General features: G+C 44.0%; 1 protein-coding gene across 2 annotated transcripts in view; it reads left to right on the top strand.

The window, feature by feature from the left end:
- Positions 1-356: 356 nt before the first annotated feature.
- GRIN3A (glutamate ionotropic receptor NMDA type subunit 3A) overlaps positions 357-25,097 on the top strand; it is a 74,216-nt gene continuing 49,475 nt past the window's right edge. The window contains exon 1 of one of the 2 annotated variants that reach the window (XM_049796125.1): positions 357-1,094. In XM_049796125.1, the coding sequence (XP_049652082.1) occupies positions 357-1,094 (738 nt within the window). The remainder of the gene's footprint in view (positions 1,095-25,097) is intronic. The other variant, XM_049796126.1, reaches the window with a different exon arrangement.

Genomic DNA, 25,097 nt, shown 5'->3' on the forward strand with positions numbered 1-25,097 from the left:
TCGGGAAGGGGAGCCGGCGAGGGCAGCCCTGCAAGGGACCGCGGCTGCGGGGCCGGGCGGGGAGCCGCTGGGCAGGGCTCCCCCGCAGGGGAGCTTCTCCTTCGGTGCAGGGCAGCCGGCCAGGGCGGGAGCCCGGGCGCAGGAGCCGGGCAGGGGCGCCTCGCCGGCGGGGGCGGCGCGGGGTGCCGCCCCGGGGCCGGGCCGCTCCAAGCCCCGCGGGTCCGTGGGGGGCGGGCCGGGGGCCGAGCCCCCCGCCCCCCCCCCGCCCCGCTTCCAGCCCCGGGGCGTGGGCGCGGCGGCGGCCCCCATGGGCGGCGGCGGGGGCGGCTCTGCGCGGGGGCCGCCCGCCGCGGCTGATGCCGCTGCCGGCCGCCCGCGGGGCGGCTGAGGCGGCTGGCGGGGCCGGGGCCGGGGGAGGCGGCGGCGGCGGCGGCGGCGGCGGCGGGCGGGTCCCGGCCATGTGGCGGCCGGGGGTGCGCGGGCTGCTGGCCCGGGCGTGCCTGCTGCTGCTGCCGCCCTGCGCCCTGGTGCTGGCGGCGGTGCCCGGCTCCGCGTCCCACCCGCAGCCCTGCCAGATCCTGCGTCGCATCGGGCACACCGTCAGGGTGGGGGCCACCCACCTGCAGCCCCGCGCCGCCGCCTGGCCCGAGGAGGCGGCGGGCGGGCGGCGGGCGGGCGGCAGCCCCGAGGGGGGGAGCGCCGCGGGGCCGCGGGGCCGGCGGCCGGGGGGCGGCGGGGAGCGGCGGCCGCCCCCCTCGCCCTCGCCGCGGGACGCGCTGCTGCTGGCCGTGGCGAACCTCAACGGCGTGGCCGGGCTGCTGCCCTACAACCTGTCCCTGGAGGTGGTGATGGCGATCGAGGCGGGGCTGGGCGACCTGCCCCTCTTCCCCTTCTCTTCCCCCAGCGCCTCCTGGAGCAACGACCCCGTCTCCTTCCTGCAGAGCCTCTGCCACACCGTGGTGGTGCAGGGGGTCTCCGCCATCCTCGCCTTCCCGCAGAGCCGCGGGGAGATGCTGGAGCTGGACTTCATCTCGGCGGCGCTGCGCATCCCCGTGGTCAGCATCGTGCTGGGCGAGTTCCCCCGCCGGAGCCCGGTAAGGCGCTGGGGGGGGGCGGCAGGGCTCACCCCGCGCAGGGGCAGGGCAGGCGGCACCCGCCCGGCACCCCCGGGTACCCTGCGGGGAAGGGTCGGGGTCCGGCGGGCGGCCGGGCCGGGCCGGGCCGGGCCGGGCCGTGGGAGCCGGGCAGCGGTCGGGCCGGGGAGGGACACTGCCCGAGCCCTGCCCGGAGAGGAGCGGTCTGAGTCTGGAGCCGCCGGAATCGCTGTTTCTGGTGTTCACCTCCGCTTGCAGTCTCTCCCGTGTTGGCCCTTGCTCTCAGCCCCGAGGTGGAGGGGGACGAGCATCCTCTCCGTGGGAAGGCTGTGTTTTGCTTCTCGGTGGCAAGAGCTAAGCCGTGAGCCCGGAGTCATACGCCACGTTAAGTTGTAGACTTGAGAGGGGAAAGGGGGTCCAGCACATGCACCGGTGAGAAGCTGCTCTTCTGGAGGTCCTTAGCTTGGCTTTTGGAGAAGGACACACTTTGTAGACAAAAAAAAAGGGGGGGGGGAGAGAAAAAGGCTAACCCCAGCATTCAGGGTGTATATTTATTACCTGTCTAAATGCTGTGCGCTGTGTGTGGGCACTGCACTGTGGGTTGTTCACTAGATGACACTTCTCAAGGAAGTTGTTCACAGTAACTTGGCTTTGCATTGAGCTATCTAAAGCATTAGGATTTTCTTTAGTTCACGCATTGCTGCTAGATCAGATTTTTGCTAAATCTAGTTGCCTAACTAAAGTAGTAGAAACTAAAGTCTGACTGTCTCTGTGTTTGATTGTGTAGCTAAAACAGTAGAAACTAAATTCGTTGTGTGTGACCGTCAGGCACAAATAGTAGTAATATCCAAGGGGAGCTAAACTTTATCACACAGAGATGGCAACTTAAGTGTTACACACTCTGGAAAAAGGTGATAGTTCAGTATTTTGCAAATGTGTTTGATGCCAGTTATCATCTTCAGGCAAAAGGGTTGGAAGGAAATGCTCCATTCTGTGTAGCCCGTGCAAGGGAAGTCATGAGTAAAATGGCAGAAGCTGCCATTTAAGTAGCCAGGAAAAACAGTTGTTTTATATAATAAGAGATAGCTCAACTTTGCTCTCAAATTGTAATCAGAAGAAAAGATTACCAACTTAATTTGCAAAACCAAATAAATAACTCAGCCTGGATCACTGTTAGACTTGTGTAATTTTTTGGTTTAGATTGTGACAGAAAAGGTAGGAGAAGAAAGTCTGTGCTAGGCAGCTCCCAGTCTGTCATTGAAGGTGTGACTGCTGTACACTGGTCTGAACTCAGCTAGTTTTCTCTACCTCAGCAAAACCCATGTAACTCAGGTTTCTGTAGATTTATGCAGCAACTCGAGGGTAATCAGTGCCATCGAATGCCACTACTGATGCGTGTTTGGTGCCAATAGCGTCAAAGTTTGCTCAGTTCCATGCACCAGCTTTTCAGCTACGCTTGCAGTTGTGCTGGAGTGAATAGCCAAAGCTCCCTGAAGACCAGATCCTGAACCCAGCATCTCCTTGCTCTCTATTAAAATCAGAATTATTTTCTCTTCCATGCAAGATGGGTTGAAGTTCATCCAAAGCTGCCTGAGGACACAAGATGAGTTAAATGCATATAGCAGAGGGTTGGAGTCATTGCTTCTTTCCACAGACTTCACAGGTCCTGCTTAACTTTCACTTTGTTCTCAGTAGGGAGCCAACTGGATCAATCTATCCAAATCAGGACTTTGGTCTTAAGCAGATGTTTCAGTGTCATTGTCTTCAGTGACAATGAAACCAATGCTTGACATTGAACCTGTGCTGAATAGAGTCTGGGTTTTTTTCAGCTGAGCTGAAAAAATCACTCTTCAAGGCTCTGTGGGTTTAAAAAAAAGTCTCAGCCTTACTCAAAGGCCAGCAGGTAATACATTAGTCTCTAAAGATTGGCTTGGAGGGCCTGACATCCTTCTGAACACTCTTTTTTCATACCTTCACGTAATAAATACCATTTTAACGCTAACTCTGGAGGCAATGCTCCAGCAGCCTTACCGCGCATACTTCCCAGAGTTACAGGATTTCCAACAGCATCTTGGACCCTGGAGATGTTGGCTTCAGCAGCCTCTGGTGTCTTACTACCTGCTGCAGGCAGGGATTTTGTGTCACTCGCAGTCCCATGGAGCACTGGCATGAAATGAACATGCCATGGACCTCCCACCTTCCTGGCTTAACAGCCCTGGGGCCACAGTCGGGCCACTTCTACTGGTTGGCAATTTTAGAGGAGGGAAGTGTAAATGACATCTTTGTAGGTGAGACAGATTTTGCTAATAGGCCCAGCATGCAATTTTTCAGACAAGAGAAGTCAGGAAGAAAAGACTGAGATCTAACCCTGCTTCTGAAATGTGAAGCATTGGCCTCCCTGGGGTCACCCTTCCCACTGATGCTTTGGCAGAGCAATCCTCCCTTCCTCCAAGACACCACCGCAGCACACCTTGCAGAAGCAGACCCAAAACTTGTTTGCTCTTGAAGAACATTTCCCACTGTCCACCATATGAGGAGCATGGCAAACACACTAACGATCTATGTTCACTGGATGCTGTCTCAAGCCACTTCTCAGCATTCAGAATTTTTGTTAGGATGGTTTCAAGGTAGTAATGTCTAACAGGGTCTCATTTTCCACGTTACACCAGGACAGGAATGTTCACATCTGTTTGTACTGCTGCTGAATGTTAACATAATTACTTTATACAGAAGTTTATAATAAGCAGAAATTGAAAAAGATGTTGATCTTTGAGCAAATCTTGCCTAAGATGGCAAAAAGCAGTACTTAAAATGAAAAGGAAAATAAGGATCCAGAGCTGAAATACATTTGAATAATACTGGCTGTTGCCTCTGTGGCATTTGATGATATTCTTCAAACGTGTAACATCGAGAGGAAATCCACAGTGTCACAGCTGGACAACTACAGTCAGATGGATACCTAGAATGTTTTCAAAAGTTTTGTGGTTATTCAAGCATCTTTAAAAGTCTGTTTTTCCTTAAATTCTACTCTCCTGAACTTAAAAAAAAAAATATCAAACAGTCTTCCCCCACAATTAACAATCACAAGACAACAGCCATCACAAAGTGTGGTACAGCATTCATTCTCTCACAAGGACAGCTTTTGCTGGAGGTTCAGGGTTGTGTGTGGCAAAACGCACGCATGGCTTCAAGGGCTGCCACACAGAGTAAAATTTGACATACTTTTTTTTCATTTTCATTTGTATATGTGATTTAATGACTAACATATACTGACAGTAAATCCAGATGCTGTTGTGACCTGAAAAAAGCTGTTTACTTTTCCGAGTTTCTGTCACTCTAGTAAATTTTCACACTCTAGGTAAGCAAAAGTAACAATTTAACACTGTCATTCAGCAAGCAAAAAACCACTGGATTTCTTTACTACTAACACGAATGCAAATTGCACCAAAGCTTTGACACCTCATTATTTTGGAGACAGCAGCTCCTGAGCACCGGTGCCATTGAGGCAAGGCTTGTCACCTTATGTATGTTTTTATGAAGAAACACACTTTATTTTTTCGTTCCAAGACTGCCAGCATCATTAATAACTTTCCCAGGGATGGAAGAGGGAAAAGATCCAGGGAACATGAACCATAAATAAACACAGTGAAACCTCTTCTAGCACTACAGTTCAGAGCCAAAAGTCTGGGAAGAATAGCCTATAATATCCATTTTATAGGTGATGCTATCAGAAATGCAGGGGAGGTCATGTTCTCAGCAGCATTTTCTGAACTTCAGAACTTGGGTAGTATTTTCAGTGGGTTTCAGACAGATTAGTAGCTCTGATGTCTTTTAACATGAAAAGGACTCTTCTCAGAGCAATGAAACAGAATAAAGTAAATCTGAATCATCAGTCCCTGCATAGCCAGTCTGCGCTTTATCTGGTTTCCTGAGGAACTGGAATTGCAGCAGTGCTGATTACTGCTATGACTTCAGAGAGGGTCAAAAGTATAAATAAATCAAGTCAGAGCTTTAGGTTAAACAGTGAATTTCCTGGTGAAGTAGCAAGTTCAGCCTCAAAACAGATGCTGTAGAAAGAAGCTGACCATTAACATTTAATTTTTGGTTTGTTTTTAAAGGAATTAAGCTTTTTTTTTTTTTTTTTGGAAACAGCTTTATAGTTCATATATATCAAACCACCCTGGGTGGGGAATTACATGTCTTTGCTTTTGGAGACAGCTAGGAATACCACTGTGTGTACAGTATCCCCAGAAGTCACACTGATCTGCAAGACACTGACTATGCAAAGCATCAATGAGGACAGGCAGAAATTACAGCAAGGGAACGGAGATGTGGAAAAGCTTCTGTCCAGCTATGCCCACAGACATTTTTTTTCCTCCTGTGAGCCAGAACTGCATTTTTGCAGAAAAGTGGTTTTGATTGGCAAAAAAAATAAAATAAAATTAAAAACCTCATTTTCCAGGAGAGACTGGAAAACACATGCTTGGCTGCAGGTTCTGGTAATTCAAACTGTTATTGCTAATCTGACCTAGTCCAAATGTTAAAGTCTGTAAAGTTGCTGTGTAGATGAGGAATATGTATTCAGTCTTTCCCTGTGATCACCAACCTTGCTCACCTCACACTGTATACATAGTATGACTTATACATTTTGTGCACTTCAGGAGGGTTTATGAGAGGTGCCTTGAGGGAAAAAAAGTATGGAAATTGAAAGGATGTGCAAACAAATGTTCAGCTGCTTCTCTTTCAGCCAAAGGTCTCTGTGCAGTTTTGCTCATAGTAAGCCTTTGAAACTTGCACAGTTTAGGCCACAGATCTGCTATAACATGAGAGTCCTTTTACATTGCCAGCTAATGTAAAAAAGCTTTGTGTAACTAACAGTTTTGCTCTGTAGCCAGGTATCCTGTAGAGTCATTAATTCTTTTAAACACAGATTTCAGAGGCATAACTGACGTTTTGCTGGCAGTGTTGTGGTCCTAGCATCATGTGAGAGGTTTCCTCATTGTAACAGTCCTCTGTTAAAAAGCAATTGTGCAATGTTTCCTAACTGATCCAGTCTCCAACCTCTCACATGCTTTTCCCCAATATCATACATTTTCCTCAGGTTGTTACTTTGAGAATGGTGTTACTTGTGCTCCTGTGCTGTGTTGAACATTGTCAGCTATGAGAGTAGTTTTTATAGTTCATGGTGTTGTCAGCTGAAGCCAATCTGTTACCTTTAAGTTGATAAATGATGTGTGTTGAAGGGAAAGGAGTCCTTGTTTATATTCTTGTCCATGGTCAGAAAGCCCTCAAGTTTGGAGAAAGTGTTGTTGGCATAACGTTTGGGGGTTGTATTGGCACATTCTATACTTTTTGGTTTTTTTTGTTTAATACTCAGGGTCTGTTTTCTCTGTGTGTTGCACACTGAGAATCATAGAATGATTTGGGTTGGAAGGGACCTTTAAAGGTCATCTAATCCAACCCCCCTGCAATGAGCAGGGACATCTTCAACTAGACCAGGTTGCTCAGAGCCCTGTCCAACCTGACCTTGAATAGAATCATTAAATTTGGAAAAGACTTCTAAGACCATGAAGTCCAAATACTTGATAATACAAGAAGTCATCCATGTCCCCTAAACTGTCAGAGTCATAATAAACACTATTTAAAACGTGACTAAAGGCATCTAGTCATGTAAAACAGAACATTGCAGCCTACCTACTCATGGAGACTTCTTTAAGGATAGTTCCTCCATCAACAAGCTTTGCATACTCAGAAGCATGAGGCAATGAAAAGAAAAAAAAAAAGAACCAGTCTCTTTATTCCAGTTATAGTGTTTAAGGAGGAGTTCATCATGACTGCAAAACATCTTTTTTCAGAATGCAGGAAAGTGGTGAGAGTATTTTTACTTTCAGTTCTCTCCTCTGGATCCTTAATTTTAACATCCTGTTGAGACAGAAGGAGCCAGAACTCTGCTGGGGTGAACTTTTCCAGTGCTATCTCCAGCCCCTCTTCTTTGGAAGAAAGCCCCTCAGAAATCCATTGAATTTGCTATCCTGCCATTGGGCTTTTGAGATTAAGGGAACTTGCAACTTAGAATATTTTAGCATGGTAAATGGTATATTTATATGGTAGATGTATATGACACTTTTTGGTGTGGGAATGTATTATTTTCCCAGGTGTTTTGTTGCTTATGGAAGAGCAAATTTTTGAGGTGAAGAAGTGTTTTCAAGCATATTGGTTCAAGACTTGGAAGTTGTTTGCAATACTAGAAAGTTATTTAGTGTTTCTTACCACCCAAGTCTCAGTGAAATCTTACAGCAGGCTTCAACACTTAGCTTAGATAGCATAAAGGTATTCTTATTTTATAGTATTTGTAATTTGTAATATAAGTTGTAAGGCTTGGTTTGCACAACTACCATTCACGGCGTTATTCATCATCCTTAAATTTCTGTACGTTTTTCTTTTCCTGGCAATTATTATTTAAGGAAATGTTGGATATGCTTGAATGTCTGCTTATTTCAAAGTTAGGATGTTACAAGTGCTACAGACTTTGAAACTGGATAGTGCAGCATTATTTGAAATACGTATGTGCACCAGAGATTCTTTGTTTAAGTGGCATCAAGTCAACAGTGAGCAATCTACCTCAAATACAGCAAGGGGTTATTACCCAGATTTAGAATGTGCACTGAGCCTATAATTATTTAGGGTATCTGATTCTGGGAATCCTTAGATAAAATTATGCCAATAATCACTTTGTTCTTGAAGTACATCCAGTTCTGTCAAGTTTTATCAAATCACATAGTCAACTTTATAAGTTCTGTTGTATTTTCAGTTATATCGATTCCATTTGAAAAGGGTGGTAAAGAGTTAAGATTTAGGAAAGGTATGGATGGAAGGTGATTCTTTTACTTAAATACTATACCAATAGACATTTCCTACATAAATGAAAAACAAATATCTATATTGAATTGTTATGAAAACTCAAAAGCAAAGATACCTGCTTTGTAGTTTGATGTGCATTTGTTTATCAGTCTCTTTCCTCGCTGCACTCATAATAGCATACTGGATCCTGGAGAAAAAACCTGAGCTGGCTAGTAACAAGATTTTCTCAATCCTCATCTTGTGCTGCTTCTCTGATGCAGAAAAAGCTGAGTTAATACTGAATTCAATACCATACATGATGTTTTCTTTTTTGTTTTCTTCTGGGTGTTTACAAAACAATGTCTTCCTCACTGCATAGCCTAGAAGAGGTCTTTCATAATACACTGCACAAACTCATGTGGCTAATGAGTGATTAAACTATGACAGGGTTAAATCATTGATTATTACTTTACTGAATGATGTGCATTATCAGAAGAAACACCAAAGAATACTTAGCTTTATTCACTAAGTAGAAATCAAAATTTGGCCCAAAAATACAAATTTAAAGACAACTTGCTAGCAGGTGCTGTATGAATACAAAAGTTATGCTACTAAACAGATTATTAACAAAGAAAACACTCTCTAGAAATGTAAGTTGGCGTGTTCAGTATAACCTCCCCCAAGAATTTGCCCAAAAAAGTCAGAGAAAGCACCCCATCTTTCCACTAAAATGGAAGCAGAGCTATGGAAATTAGAAACTAGCCAAGGATCTTTTAATGCTATATGTTATTCAGTTCAATGCTCACAATGAAATTCAAAGACTACTTACAAATGTTTTCATCTAGGGTATATTTAATGAGTTATTTACTATTTAAACTCATTAAATACTGAAAACTCGCAGTATTGGAACTTTAGGCTATATTGGATTTAGCTACAGTTCTAAGCCATCAAATAAAATGTTTATCTCACGGTCTATTCTTAATACGAAAAAAATCCAGGCATAGCATGGTTAGAATTTATGTATTTATTGTGATTAGCAGAAATCTGGAAAAAACACATTTTCTTTTAAAAATCTAGGATTTTTCTTTCAAAAAAGAATCAGGCTATAAATCCATGCTTCTGTAGCATACTGAAGGGCTTTTAAAGAGGGCAAGGATCATCTTTTCAATCTGATTGAACAAGAGAGTACGCTGAATCTCACTGCAATACCAGTAGCTATGCATTGCAGTTTATTCTGAATAGCTGAAAAGAGCCAGAGAAAAGAGGGAAGAAAACAAGAAAAGGAAGCAAGAAAACTAGAAGCATAAATGTCAGTGATACAGGGAGAGAACAGGAGAAAATAAAATGAACTGAGAAAAAAAGGAAGAGGTGCCCTTCTCTGTCTCTTTACTTCTTGTGATTCCAGAACCATAAAAACAAGCGAACTGAATTTTACATGAAAGTACTGTACAAAGAGCTGGGATCACCAAGCACAGAGCGAAACAGCTTGCCCAAGTCAGGGTTGAATTAGCAGGGCTGTCTTGATCCCTAGCTAAGGACGCTTCCAGTGAGTAATCCTTCCCCCAGAAGTAGTGCAGACCTCCCAGGGAGCTGCTAAGCCAACATCTAGGAAGCATTGAAAGGAATAGGGATTAGATCAAAGGCAGATTGCAGTTTATTGCTGCTGCTGGAGGGACTTCTTGCAAAGGGTGTGAGGCCCTGGGGAGGGCGAGTGTAATTAGTGGAAGCCTTTTTTCCTCCTTGGTGCTGAGAATTACAGGAAGAGAGATGCACCTGAGCATCTCAGGAGACAGTCCCACCTGATGCTCTGGCATGTGGGGTCAGACATCTGGTCAGCATTTCGGAGCACCAGAAGACAGACCAAGGTTGCTTGGATACATGCAGCATCATACCAATAGGTACCCAAAAGGGATTTTCTAATAAATGGGAGCAAGTTCAGGCACAGTGGATTTTGGATTGCAGCTTTGGACATCAGAACTGTTCTTTACTTCTGGTGTGGCCCTGAAGTCTCCACGTTTTCCCAAACACACTGTCAGTCAGCCAAATTGGTTCTCACCACCATGGGGAGAGGATGTGCAGATGGTGGAAGTAACAGCAGAACTGGGAGAAAGATTTAAGCTTGAGTAGGCAGCAATGACAGATGATTCATTTATTAAGGGAGTCACACTCCAGCAAAGCCATTTGTGCAAGGGACTCCTCGTCAGTGTGACTAAGAAGTTCACAATCTGGCCCCAAGTGCTTCACAGCTGTCACATCAAGCTACTAACATTACTCTTGGTAATCATGGACAACTATATGAAGAACTGAGAAGGGACTTGACAGCGTGGCATACCACAAACCACAGCAACCCACAGTAATTGTTACGTGCCACCTTTGTAGGACATTGCAACCAAACGTTTAAGTGCAGCTGGCCTTGCGACTTGGTTTTGGCCGTAGGCAGGGTTTCAAAACGTATCTCTGTTCAGGCTTGATGTTCACCACTTTGACCTGAGCTTACTGTATCATCTCCCCACAGTGTAGTACAATACAGCCATTCACGAGCGTCTTGCATCCCTGTATATATATATACCCTATTGGTATAAGCAGAGAGCATATGTGTACCACTGCCATGCTGCTAAGCAGCCATCCCTATCTCTGTGAGGTACGCAAGTGCATTATCAGCAAGTTGAGAAATGATGCTGAACCTCTCTGACGCACCCTGCTGCGCTAAGTCTCCATTGCAATGGACTGCACCCTTGCAGGAGTGGTGAGCTGGGAGAGGCCTCAGGGTCTGCCTGGAAGGTTTCCACTTGGCACCGGTTTGAAAAGATGTGGTGTGCAGCATGCTGGCTAATTAACTTTTATCTGAAATGTTTCAGTCACCTGAATCTCCATGGCTGCAAGGAGCAGATGGGGAGGTGGAGAAGGAGGGGGAGAAGAGTGAACGTGAATGCAGGTGCACCCTCAGCTGCCACTAAGGCATAGTAAATGGGGAAATTACTGTGATTGTTAGATTGTTATTATTATATAGGAGAAATTAAATGTTAGGGAATTCAGAAGCAGGCACCATTTTTTCCTTTTCTTGCTACAGTATTTTTATTACTTTTTCTTCACCAGCTTTCATCTGTGATGATAGTTTCCAAAGCCTGTTTTACAATGTGGAAAGTATTTGAAATGCATTATAAAAATCTATGAATATGCTGCACAGGCATATTTTAAACTCTTAGTATTTCCCTAAAGGCATGCTATTCCACTTCCAGCTTTTTTAAGACTGTGAAGGAAATGATTGCCCATGCTGTTCATAAGACATTTTACAAGGCTTTCTAACTTGAGACAGAGTTAAAGGACGAGATAGATCTTCAAGCATAAACTGAGATTTTAAAAAGGAAGTTTTGCATTTGTTGCAAGGAAAGACTATTAGACCTAGCAATTAATACCACAAAGAGCAGCTGTATTATGCACCAGGCTCTCTCAGTGATGCTACTGATAAAGCAGTTACATTACACTCATCTTAATAGCGTACTCACTCAAACCGGCTTAAAAAGAACTTTTTTTGCAAATCAGATGAAAAGTCAGTATTATGAGTTCACAGTTTGATAATTTTCCGGTGCTATTTTAGATGAAAGCATAATTATTTATCACTTTCTCAGCGTTTAAGGCTCACATATATACCAGTTTAGCAGCTCTCTGTAGGAGAACAGTTGTTTTTAAGAATTTACTGTACTCAACATAAGCATCAGAACACAGGAAAAATAAGATCTAACCTTTACTTGGAGCTGATAGTTGCCCCCTTTCGAGAGTGTACCGAAACTGTTTTAGCTGTGATTTACATTTACTTAGTACGTTAATACCATGGAGTTGATTTGACTTCTGCATTGGAAGGGCAACAAGGTGAAAGAGTTATGTGCCTGGGTTTCCTCTGTTTGAATTGTATGTCATAGGTGATAAACTATAGAGTTCCGAGGGGACAAATATATACCCAATAACAGCCTTGAGCCAAATGTAGATAAATAGTTAAAGCAAAAAAAGCATTGATTATGTTTGGTTTAAGCTTTGAGACATGAAAACTTCAGACGTCATTGCACCATGATGCACTTGCCAAACAGGAGTTTCCAGGAGCTTATTCTTATTTCCGGAGTACAAAATCAAGCAACAGTTTGAAGGAAGGCTCTGCTTTTCTGTCATCTCTTTCCCCAGTCATCCAGCAAGCACACAACCTGCACCAGTAACTTTTAGTGGTGTTTCCTCGCTCCAGGACCACAGAAGGAGGTGATGTGGCGCTGTATGATCCCCACATGCCCCCTTCATTGCCATTTCTGCAAAACCAATTGCACTGCCTGGTGTGGCTGGCAGAAGATCTGCTGCTGTTACCAGCTACCTTCCGACCACACGGAGGAGCGGCTCATGCTGAAGTCCCACTGGCATCTATAAAATTGTCTACTGCAGAACTAATGTGGGGGAAATGATAAAACATAGCATCAGTGTTTGTTCCCCAGAGATTCGGGGAAGAAAAAAACCCACTTATTAATCACCTCTTTAAAAGTTTGTATCACAATGTATCAGTATAGAAATAGGCTGGATAGGCTGGTACAGTTAACAATACTCTTGTGGCCTCTGATTAGGAATCTTGCATCAGCAGTCAACACAGGGAAGCCAAAATGATTATTATTCAGTCACCCTTATGATCATCATTTTATACATGTGAATTATTTACATAGTAGAGGATACTTACACATTTGTTAGTTAAAACCTGCTTTTTTCATTCAAGTTATACCCCTAAGATCTCTTTAGAGCACATAGTCCTTCTAATGGCATTTATTTCACATTCATTATGCCATATTTTGTTTAATGTTGTCTTTCATTGTATAAATAGAAAATCCTTCCGTGCAGAATACCTGTGGGAAAGTATTCCTTCACACTGAGAAGTTCTTCTGAGAGAGATGGGTGATCAGTCTGTTTTGAATATTGATGCCCAGAATCCCTAGGAACCCTCAGATTTTTTTCAGCTACACTATTTTCTACCTACTCTTCCATTTTCAGGGTGACATGCTCATTTCACCCTTACTTAATCTTGCCCATTAGTCTTTGTTCTGAGGTCTTGTCTTGCACTATAGAATAATACAGATCCTAAATTAACAGAGTCTTGACTCCAGAAAAAGACCGCAAGGCTCTATTGTGATACAAATGATCAGCAACATAAATTGCTCATCACTCACTGTTCATCACATTCTCTGAAGAGCACCAAAAATAAGACACTTATTTATAAATAGCTCAGCCTGCTAGATTCCAGTGAAACTCAATTTCATATCTTCCCACCATTTTGACAGTGCATATAAATATGTAACATGTAGTTATGTGAAAGTTAGCTGTGCTGTGATGTCCTCCTTGGGCATTCACAACTCTTACAGGTTTACAGCAGAAGCATAAATTGCAAACAGAGACCTATGGTGGGATACAGCATACCACATGATTAACATAAGAAAGATGCTTTGCTTGACAGAGAATGGGAGCTTGTTGCCCACATCATACTGCTCTTGTATTCCTCCCCAGAAGTGTACTTAACATGAAAATGAAGTGAGAATTCACTGTGAATAATACATCTGATAATCACAGACATTTTTTTTCTGCCTGAAAACCACCTGAAATTTCTGGAGCAAGTACGAACAATATAAGCATTAGGAATAATTGCATCCCAGAGCCTTCCAAAAATGTATGAAAGTGCCTTCCTTTTACTTCACTGGCTTAGAATAGGGACCAGCGTGAGATACGGTTTTGGTTGTTTGGCTAAGCCGCATGATTTTTTTTTTCTCCTCCAATCTGATAAACACAGGAATTGGAGATATACATGGAAGCTGGAACTGGCAAATACTGCAAGTGTTCGGTTTTGCTATTCATTTTCTATAAGCGTTTGTCCTAGTGTAATTTGATTACTGGAATGTTCATGAAAAGCAAATGTTGAGGAGAACAAGAACAGCTGAAGTGAATAATTTCATTAATATGAGTATCTATGTGTTGTTTCTGATGCAATTGCCATCATGAAAAAAACAAACCAATATATTCAGACTTCCTGTTCACTTAAGTGTGGTATGGCTTTGCTTAGGATGAGGAACTAGTTCAACAGCATCTGTGGCTTGTTGCTGTGATATTAAATCTATATTTATAAGCAAACTTAACACTTCTATCAACTTCAACCTTTAATTTTACCTGACTTGGCCTTATATTCACCAGAGAGTTCCCTTCACTTAAAAATCTATAGAAAGCCATTCACTAAGATCAAGAATAATTCAGACAATTCATCTTTTTGTGGATCTGTATTATGCCAGCACTATGAGAGCAAGTGCATGTCTTCTGAGAGTCATACAAAATTATTACAATCTTATTAGAGAGTAGTAAGAAGCAAAATGGCTTACTATTGTCAGTAAGAGAGGGAGGAATGAGTATGCAGTCTGACCATTGAACAGGGGACTCAAATGGGAAATTCCGTCTTCAACACAGTTAAAAATGTATGGGAAAATACACTGGGCTGAGTACTGGAATCATTCCTGGTCTACCAGTCCAGGCCTGGAGAAGTCCAGCAGAATTTCCTTGCTTTGTCAGAAGTTACCTCTGGTAAGTCAAAAGTTGTCCAAGGCTGTCAAAATCAGCAGCAACCCATTGCCTGTCTGTAAATGACGCATTGAGTCTGTGTGCACATTTGACCACTGCCCAATGTAATAATGTGTGGTAACCATTGAAACTGTTGTGTGGTCCTGCAGCATCCATGCTTTTTTAAGAGTATCAGTGGTGACAGGAAGAAACAGCCAACCCAGAAAGCAAGCTCCCTGCAGTGCACGAAATCTTTTCTGCAGAGGACTTTATTTGACCTGAGCAGTGCTTCCAATCACATGGCATAGGCCAGGAGACTGATGCTGCCCTCCTGATGGGGTAATTCCGCTTGCCTTCACTGTGAGCTTAGAGGATGCTCCAGCAGCCTTCACGCCTCTTTGGTGTGTGTCCCCCTGCCCCGAGTTTAACAGTCTGTGTGTCTGTCAATCAGTATGCTCAAGCATGTATAAAATCTCCAGTCTTTTAAGAGTGGTCTCCAAACTTTGCTTACCTTTCAGAAAAGAAAAGCAAACCTTTCACAGAAGATCCTGCTTTCTGTGAGTGTCTGTCTCTCCCTTTTATTCTCACAGCTGGCTGGCTGTTCAACTCCAATTTCTTAATAATACATCCTGGTATTCAGTGTGGTACCTGGTAAAGGTTTTAAGCAGGGAGTTTTACAGAATATTTTAGTTCCTTTGCTCAGATGGAGCAGTGCAACCTCTGTGTCAATGCAAAATATCAAAGCAATATTACAACAAAATTCAGAGCTTATGGTTTTTCACCTTCCTTAGTTCCATCCCAGGTCACTGAAATGTGTAGAATTAGAATTTATCTTTTGGAAAACTGACCAAGATTTGCATTCAAGTGCTAGCATCATGTAAACAGAGAAAACTGAAATGGGGAAAGAAGAAATATACATTCCTATTTCTTCAGGTAATATACATTTTTTGTGATTTTTTAATTACAGGTTCTTTCCCTCAAGCAGTACCATTTCCTGCAGAGAGAGGCAGCAACTTTGATTGTATGTTCTTGCCAAACTCATAGGAAAGGTGTGGTCTGTCATCCCTTCCTTTCAGGTTGTCTGCAGGAATTAGATACTCCTCTGCAACACTTCCCCTGTTCAGAGAGTTAAAACGAATCACAGTGCCAAAAATAGTCAATGTGAATTCCTTGTCCCCAGGCTTGGTTCACCAGACTCTGCAGAGTCATCGCAGATTATTTGCATGGAGATGGATACACACAAGCATCTTGCTGAGATTAGTGAGACATGACGCTTTCGTGTTTTATCACAAGCACTTATCCATGTTAAACTCCCAGGTCGTGCTTCATTTTTGCTGGTTCTTACCCTCTCCTTTAGGAGGATACAATCACCCACTCAAGAAGCAGAAATAGCGCATGACTAACTATGTCACGGAACAAATGATTAACGCTAAGTAGTTTGTGCTAGCTGTTTGCAAACAATCCACGTGCCGACAATTATGCTGAAGCAATTTTGTGAATACCTAACTCAATGCATTTTGCATAACTCAAGACTGGCTCCCAGATCATTACATTCATAACTTCTGTCCTGTTTGTTAAATTCATAAATGTCATTATTTATTCTAGTCCATAGAACTGGTAGTGCTAGTCTTGACTGTGATATTAGTCTGTAGCGCTGGACTGTGAAGGCTGTAGGAAGGATGGTGGCTCTGATGAACAAGGTGCCATTCAAAATGAGTTATAGCTGCTGTGCTTTGGGAGTTTATAAGCCACAAAGTGCAGAGGAGGGCGGTCGTATGCAGGCAGATCCATTAATACATCTGATGCTTTTGGATTTGCAGCTACCCAAGTGAAGATTCTATTTGCCCCAGCTGCACCCAGCGTACCCACAGACAGCTTGGTCTGGCTGCCCAAGTGCGTTAAAATGCTTGCAGAGTTCATCGTCAGGAGCTGAGGGCCTCTTCGTCAGCTGCAATCACTCATCAGCCATCTGCTGACATCAGGATTAAAGAGCTGACCTAGAGAGACCGTGGCATCCATACGCGTTATCACATGGGTCGGGGCAGGAAGAGCTGAGCTGTGAGGAAGGAAATGTCTGGTATGTCTGTAGCAAGCTCAAGCACAGATGAGTTTATCGATTGATTTAGTTTGGTGTATTTGAGAGCCTTTTGACTCACAGAAATGTGCAGCCCTGGCAGATCCTAAAGCACAAAGCTCTTAAAAAATAAATTAAGTACGCAATGTACTTGGGTAATTGGTGCTTTGCAATGAGTGTAGTGGTTTTCAGCTGACACAGAGTTGCACAAACCCTACATAACTTTAAGAAGGAGATACGTTGTTTTGTAAGAGGGGGGTACTGAGGCAGTGGAAATTTAAAGGAATTGCAGCAGAGAAGGTAAGAGCCAGTACTGAAAAGAAAACTAGATTTGTAAAGGCCTTTCTCCTCATTTCCATGCTGCAAAGGATTCTTCCCATCAATAACATCCGGCCTGTTAAATTGTTGCTGTTACTTTCATTACTTTCTCATAAATGAAGCCAACCCCTATTAACCTGCCACAACAGTTTTTTCCCTTTCCCCCTCAAGAAACTTAAGGTAGCAGTACAAATAAGTTTTTGCATAAATAGGTAGGACAAAGAACGTTATTTATAATGAAGTAAATTTGGTATTTAATTCCATCGCAACAGTTTGTCCAGCTACTCCTCCCTATTTTTTTCTACAAGGGTAAAAAGTATGTTAAACTTCCCCACCACCAAAGGTTTAGCTGGTAAGAGCAGTATGCTGAGTTGTTTTTGTCCATATGCTATTGAGTTTCTCATTAGCAAGGGAAGATCTTGTATTTCTTTGATACAGTATGGATTTCCAAATATTTTTTTTCAACTATACGCAGTTTATGCAGCTCTCCAGCCACACCAGCGATTTTAGTGCTGGCCTCTGCGGCAGAGCTTGCCCCCCGGGCTGCCCACTGAGCACCAGCAGCACAACAAAAAGGAAGGGAAGGCTGTAAGGTAAACAGCTCTCTGTTTATGGCAGAGCTGCTGCACCCAGGCAGTTGTCAGGGTCCATTGCCACCAGCAGTGATTTCTCCATATGGTGCTTTTATGCAATTGCAGGAGGAGAGGTATCTACAGGGGAAGGCTGACGAGCTTCTCCTGATGGCGTGATACTGGGACCATCCGTGCTTGCCACAGGCAGAGCCAAAGGAAAAGAGAATGACATTTCTCTGGCCAGCGGCAGTGTCTTGTGATTAGTGCTAGCTTCTGGCGAGTGATGGTGTCAGACAGCAGTATGAATCTTCAGTACAGCCAGATGGTCCCATCAAGCATGGCATGCTGTTTTTCCCATGCTGTGTGCCTGGTCACAGACTTATCTTCAATCTGTGCCCACTATCAGATACTACATACATATGGATGGACACATTGCTTAAAGCCTATGAAGTATCAGTTACCAATGCTCCACCGAGTCCAAACTCAGTACAAAGGAGGGATTAATAAGTATAATTCATGTTTTATAGTGATTTGCAAGCTCTCTGCAATCACTTCATTGTTGGTCTAAATGTCCACACTAGGTGCAAAGTAAAAGAAAACCTGGTAGCAGTGATCTAGGCAAATATTTGTGCGCAGTAGAGAGGTGATAGTATTGTGTATATTCTGTCAAGCATTTAGATGAGAGCTGAAGATTGAGTCACAACTAGGAGCTCTAAATGTTCACCCAATGAGCTTACACATTATACATCAAAGAATGAAACAGGCATGGGTGGTGATTTTTGATTCTCCCAAACCTTACCACAGTAATTGCTGTAAACCACTTTCTGCTCTGTGAAGTACCTACTACAGTAAGGTCTCATTTCATTCTGTATTCATTCATTCATTCATTCATTTCATTCTCATTTCATCTCTGTACCCAGGACTCTTTTGGAATACAATGGATAGTTAGTGAGTTGCTTATCCACTTAAAACTAATGAGGAAATCACAGTGTCCAAATGCTTACAGACATGGGGCCCAGATGAGGCAGGTATCAGTGAGATGGGTAACACTAGTCTGGAAGGACAGACCAGTGTACTGTGAGTAGTGTGGTGGTACAAAAGCCCAAATTATTTAACAATAACTCATAAAATAAATGACTGTTCATTACTTTCTGCATTCTTTTATCTATTGAGGCAGCTCTGTCTAGCATGGGAAGAAACAGGACATGTGAGCCCTAGATTCTGCTTCTGGCAAAAATCTTGGTATATTCTCCAAGACATGTGACTTAACCTCTGGGTTGTTTGGTTCCTCCACCCCCCCCCCCCCCCCCCCATTTTTCACCTCTGATCCTGCCCCATGTAAAAGGGTGTGAAATATTTATCTTGCTGTAAGCCTTCGGAGAACCGTTTCACAAAGAACTGAGAAGCCTGGCCCTGCCACGATGGTGATCTGTACCCCCTGGGGCACTGTGGAGGGGGTTGTCCCCATTTTACAGGGAGGGCTTTTCTCACAAAGGGAGCACAAGGCAAGGCAGAGATTTCAAACCCGATTGCTCAGTTTCTGTGTTCAACAGCCAGCCGGGAACCCTTCTTCCTAATCCTCGTCCTCGTCCTCCTTGTCTTCTTCCTGCTCTTCTTCCTCCTCCTCCTCTTCCTCTTCCTCGTCTTCCTCCTCCTCCTCTTCTTCCTCCTCCTCCTCTTCTTTCTCCTCCTCTTCCTTCCCTTCCTTGTCCTCCTCTTCTTCCTCCTCCTCCTCCTCCTCTCTTTGTGTGCTTGCACAGTCACACACTTTTGTGTGTAGTTGCTATATACTTTATTGGAAGCTCAATGTTTCTGCCTTTGGCAGCAGGGGGTAAGTTCCTCCTGATTACAGGATCATGCCTTATTTTGTGTTTTGCATGCCCAGAAAAGCAATTTGCAAACACTGCCACAAAACTTCTAAATCGTACAGTTGTCTTTTGGAGTTTTGTTTCTTTGTTTGTTTTTTAATGATAATGTATTAATTCAGGATTGGGAAGGAAAAATGGGGAGCAGCAATTAAAAAATTTACAGTGAATATAAACCACTAGGCTTTGCTGCATTTTCAAAAGTCATATTCTTGTTTTCTGTTGAAAGATAGTAAATCTGCAGCTGAAGAGCCAACATCACACCTCCCAGTTATTTTTTTTTTCCCTTCTCGCAGCAACTGCTGGTGTTGAGCAGCACTTTATCTTTGAACTATTTCTTATACAAACAAACTGCCTCCTGCTGAGGAAAGTAGCTTCACCACCTGGCACACTTAGTGAAAAGTGCCCAGCAAGGGGAGGATGCCTGTGCAGGGTGAGACCCTCCTACCCTGGCCAGCGGGACAGCATCATGGACTTGGGTGGGCAGTGGGTGGCATTTCATGGCCACTCAGGATGGCATGTCCCAGTGGCCTGTCCTCTCTGTCAGCTCCCCACCCCACCTCATGCAGAGTGTATTTGTTTTTAAAAGACATGTTTGATTTTTGAAATTATTTTTTCCCCTGCTCACCCCCTGCCCTGAGAGCCAGTTAAAACTCTTCTTTCTAATTAATCATCTTTCTAATTAAATCCTTGGTGTATTAAATAAGAAACCTCAAGTGGAGATGTTTAAATTCCGTTCCTGATATTAAGCCAAGCAAGTACACACAAGAATTCACCTTAGAGCCATGATTTAAATGTCTAGCCTCAGAAATATGAACTACTAACTTAATCTACCCTGGCCTAATTTAATAGAGTTAAGAGATCAGTCTTTGCAAGCTTAATTCTTAGCTTTCTTTCATACAAAAAATCAATATAGAGCAAAATGCACCTGTAGGTAAACTTAATCCTGTGGAACATGCCTGGAGCAAGGCCCAGCAGAAGAGGATGCGATGATGAGCTGGTGCTGGCTTTCTGAGGAACAGGACATGGGTCAGAATTAATTTCTCCTACTGTATTTTGCCACATGCCCTATCATTTCAGTGACTGCTCCATGCATAGCTTCATGCAGCACAACCCGTGGGCATTTCTCCAACAGGCGGGGAACCGTAGAGACGAAGCAGCTAACTGGGTGGCTGGTGATTGTCCTTGAGGAGCGGCACCCAGTGCCCTGCGAGGAGTGCGTGGAGTCCCACAGCAGCCAGGGCTGTCCTGTGCCAGGAGATGCTGCCTGCAGCAGGACAGCCCTGCACACCACATCCTGAACGTCATTTTACGGCATTGGCTCAGGATGAATGGGGGAGGTGTCTCTGTTGAGTTGTCACCTGCTTCGCCATTTGTCTCCAAGGTCAAATGACCTATTTTTGTTGCACAGCCTGTTGGGAGGCACATAGTCATTTGTAAAAATAATGAGACGCAGGGGCACAGCTACTGAGGGTAAGGGGAATGCAAAGGCTCAGGAAGAGTTGAAGACACTTTCAAGCCATGCTGGAATTGGACTGGAGAGTGAAAGCAGTGCTCCAGATTTTATTCCTTGCTGCAGGTGTTAATGGTGAATAAAATCTAATTGGATTAAATGCTGCGTGGGCACACCAGGTATGTATCAGAAAGGACAACAGCTGCTTTTGTAAAATGGGATTAGACTTCTTTTATGTACATAACGTTGTCCATGCCCCCTCCCCTTATATTCTACATTTTCTTCCAGAATTAGTTTCTTTCTGTTTGGCCACCATTTTTCTCATGCCTAAAAAGCTAGGTAATACAGAAAGTGTACTCATAGCCAGTTGTGCTTGTGAAAAAGGAGCATTTTCTAGTGATGTACTGCGACATGTCCATCTTGCTGATGGGAAGGTGGAAGCTGCTGTAACAAGGCAAGGATGGGAATGCCATTGTGAGAGCCCTTTATGCTGAGGAGCCTGGCAGGGGTGACATGCCAAGGAGCCCAGTGTTGGAGCAGTGCTTGGCAATGTGCATTGTAATTACAGCCTTGGTTGCCAAATTCTCTGTCAACTCTTGCACTGTATTAATGGCAGTCCTCAAGAGCAAGGCATCAGAGCAAACACCGCATGCAGTTAACATGAGCTTTAGAAACCCTTTCTATATGCGAAGCCAAGAATTTATTGTTGGTCTCATTGAAGTCCTAGCAGTCGTATCAAAGTAGTAGCATTGGTCCCAATGATGCTAACACTTATAGGCAAATTATCCAAGTACTACAGCTCATTCTCAGTAATGATACAGTTCAAATTGTCATACATGCTGTTCCTTTATCTCTTTTCTCCAATATTGTGCTCACCCTTCCATGCACCTCTGGGTCCTGAGGTCAGCATCACAAATCTTCTTTAGGGAGACAAAGCTAGTGTGTGTTTTCAGGGGGTGGGGGTTGTTAGCAGCAAGTCATCTGTGTCCCAAGATCTCTAAAGTGAGGAGTATCATGTTGATGGCAGGAGTTTCCTCCTCCTCTGGGTTTGCCTTCGATCACTTTTATATATTTGTTAATGCTTTCTGCATGTCTGCTCTATTTGCTTGCCCATTCCTCATTCATTTTCAGTTCCACCTTAGATCCACATTTGAGGTATCACCTGGTACATATTACATATTGGATACCTGTTCTTTGTTCTCCCTAAACCCGGTTTTACTCAGCTCCCAAGGTTGCAATCTCCTAGTGACCAGTAGCTGACAATTGGTGAGTTACGATTTTTAGCCCTGGAACCTCTGGTGCTATCCTGTGCTTGCATTATTAAGGCTTCTGCTGTCATCTTGTGATAGCGTGTCTGGGGATCCTTGATAAACCCCTGTTTGGTTTTTTCAGCAGTCTTTGAACTGTGATTTCTTGATAATCCAAGTAACATTTTATTACTGCAGCCTGATCACACCTATATGCTTGATCTAGGGTTGTTAGTAATCACTCTGAAAGAGTAATAAGGGTTCTTCCATTAGCAGACACACACACACAGAGTCCTCTGGTAGCTACTTAAATAATTTTCTTCAAGTTGAACAGCACCGCTGGAGTATTAGCAGAATTTCTTTACAACAACAGGGTCTTTCTGCATTGCATCTCAGAATTTAGGAGTGCCAGGACCAAGGAGGCAGATCTCTGCAAGCCCAAAGTGCATGCACTGTCTGCTCCCAGGTGCTGCCACGGTTTTGACTCTGCTGCTATCAAAAGTTGAGTTGCTACTTGCCCTCATGAACCAAAAATTGGGGGAAAAAAGGCCTTCCCCTGTGCATTGCTTGAATAACACATGTGGGAAAACTCAGACTACCTTCTTTGGAGTTGCTTTAAAACAGAGCCTTTCTGACTGGTGGCCAGGACGTGAAAAGCACCAATGTTTTTGAGGTGCTTCCCAACAGAAGAGCACACAAACTCCCCTAGACAGTCTGCTGAAGAGCTTTGACTTAGCTGAATGCCATGTCTCCTTAAGGGAAGAATTAAATTCTGCTAAATGCTATTTTCTAACCATTCAGGCTTTTAGTGGGATTCAGAAGAACCCCAAAAAGATACGCCTCTGTGGAACAGCTAGTGCATTTTGCATCCTTTGTAAGAGTGGGAAGACTTGTAATGGGGTAGCTCCAGCATGAACGCCAAATGAGAAATCCTGCTCACAAACATGACAGTCTAGATGAGGCCAGCCGTAAGGAAATGTGTTACTGGGAAATGTCATTAGAAAGAAAGCTTGGAGTGGAGCTAGCCAAGATCTCCTTGCTGTTGCTGGCAAGTGTTCACTTACTTGTGACAACCTGATTCCATAACAGTGTGGAGCTTCTAGAAAATAATACCATGCAGTAACAGATTCTCCATTGTGGCTAATATTCACACTCAGTATGTCCTGGCATCTTTTACCCAAACATTTGCAAGGGCTTTGTAGACACTGATTATGATAATGTAGCACTTGTGAGCAGGAGTCGCAGACATGGACCTGGCTACCTCTTCCTTCCATTTGAAGGGCACTGCGGAGCAGAGGTGGTTATCTGGAGTTTTGCATTGCCATTTTATTGACGGAGGAAAGCCAATCATGGAGAATTAATGCAGCTCCCCCTACCTATTTGTATTAGCAACCATCTGTCTTTTATTAACTATAATGACAAATTTTAGGGAAGAAAAAACTGGTTTGGCTCTTGGCATCTGTGTGAAATATTCTTTGTCAAACTTCAAATGTTGGAATTTTTTTATTTTTTTTCCTCCTGGAGCAAAGAACACCTTGAAGTTTTTGAAGTAGTATTACTTACGATAATTTATATGGGGCTATGAAGATAAGTAATGGGTCTTACTTTCCAAGAACAGCTGAAAGTTCATATATTATATTGCCTCTTTGACCTTGTGGAGAGCTGTACATATTCAGATTAGTTTGGAGTATTTGTATGTAGGCATTAGAGATGCTAAGCAACCTCAAGTCATGACTGTCTGGTCTAATGAAAGAAATCGTTTTCAGGACAAACTAAGTCAAAACTTAAATTAATTTAACTCTTGTGGTTTTGTGGTTTTTGAAATCAACAGTCAGTGCCTTTTTAGGATCTGCTTATAAGGATTGCCTGGACAGATGCCAGGCTGCTTTTGCTGCAGGAATCAGAATACTTCTGGCTAGTCTGAGCTAGCTTTTCGCTCTCAGAAGCTTTTAAACCATCTGCAAAAAAATAGCCTTTAGTGTGGGGACCTACCCTGTTTCAAATTACAGTCTTGGTCAAACAGGTATGTATGTGGAGAGAGATGCGCAAGAGAAGAAAAAGGAATTCATGAAGTCATCTTCCTCTTTCTGGGCCAAAGCAGGTCTGGGATTTTCTTCCCCAGAGAACCAGAAGTCTAAATAGCAGAAGAAACGTACTGCTGGTATTTTTAACCATACTGATGCTGCTGCTTAAACAGCTGCTTAAGTGTTTTGCTGGGTGAAGGCCTAGGAGCCAAATCTAATGCTTACTGACGTCCACGACAAGGCTCCGGGGGTTTAACCAGAACCAGGAGGGAGCCCAGGAGCAGCACGACGCCCGGGCCCAGCTCCTGCTGCTCTTCACGGGGCAGCGGAGGGATGCGTGCCCGCCCCGCGCACCGCTTGTACCTCTGTGGAAGCTGCAGGGCGGATTTTGAGAAGAAAGCCTGGATGCTTCACCCTCCGCTGCGGGAACTTGCGGGTGCGTGGGCTCTTGGCCACGGCCTCCCCGGCGGGCAGAGCAGGTCCCTCGCCGCAGGCTGGAGGGGGACGTGCTGGAGCACACCTTCCTTCTGCTGCTGCCGGGCAGATGGCCCGGCGACTGGGATGTGGGCAGCTCAGCCGATGGTCGGGAAGGGTGGCAGGACCGCTCCGTCCAAAGCCCTTCCCACCGTCCGTCAGCTGCCAGCACAAAATCCGCCTCGAAGCGCTGCAGTTTCAGCGGTAAGGCAGATTATTAAAAAAAACCAAAACCATTTCATAGCATCTTTTTTCATGGCACGAAAGGAAGAAGCAATAAGTGTGCCCACAGCCTTTAGGGAACTGGGGTTTAAGCCTAAATTTTGTAATTTCAACCATGGAAGAAAGAGCTTCCCAGTTCCTGAAGCTTGCTCACAGCTGCCATTTAGCTCTGCTTGTAAAGCTGTGAGTCCCCACAGTTGCACTGTAAGCCAGAAGGCTTTCCTTCTTCCTTCAGCGGAGCTTTCTCTGATGTAATTATATAGCTTGTTTTCTCTTTTGTGTTTCTTATCATAAATACCTATTTGGGCACTGCCTTTGCGCCCAAGAGTCAGAGGAGAATAATATTTTCT

This window comes from Accipiter gentilis, chromosome Z (assembly GCF_929443795.1).
Source record: "Accipiter gentilis chromosome Z, bAccGen1.1, whole genome shotgun sequence".
NCBI classification, from domain to species: domain Eukaryota; kingdom Metazoa; phylum Chordata; class Aves; order Accipitriformes; family Accipitridae; genus Astur; species Astur gentilis.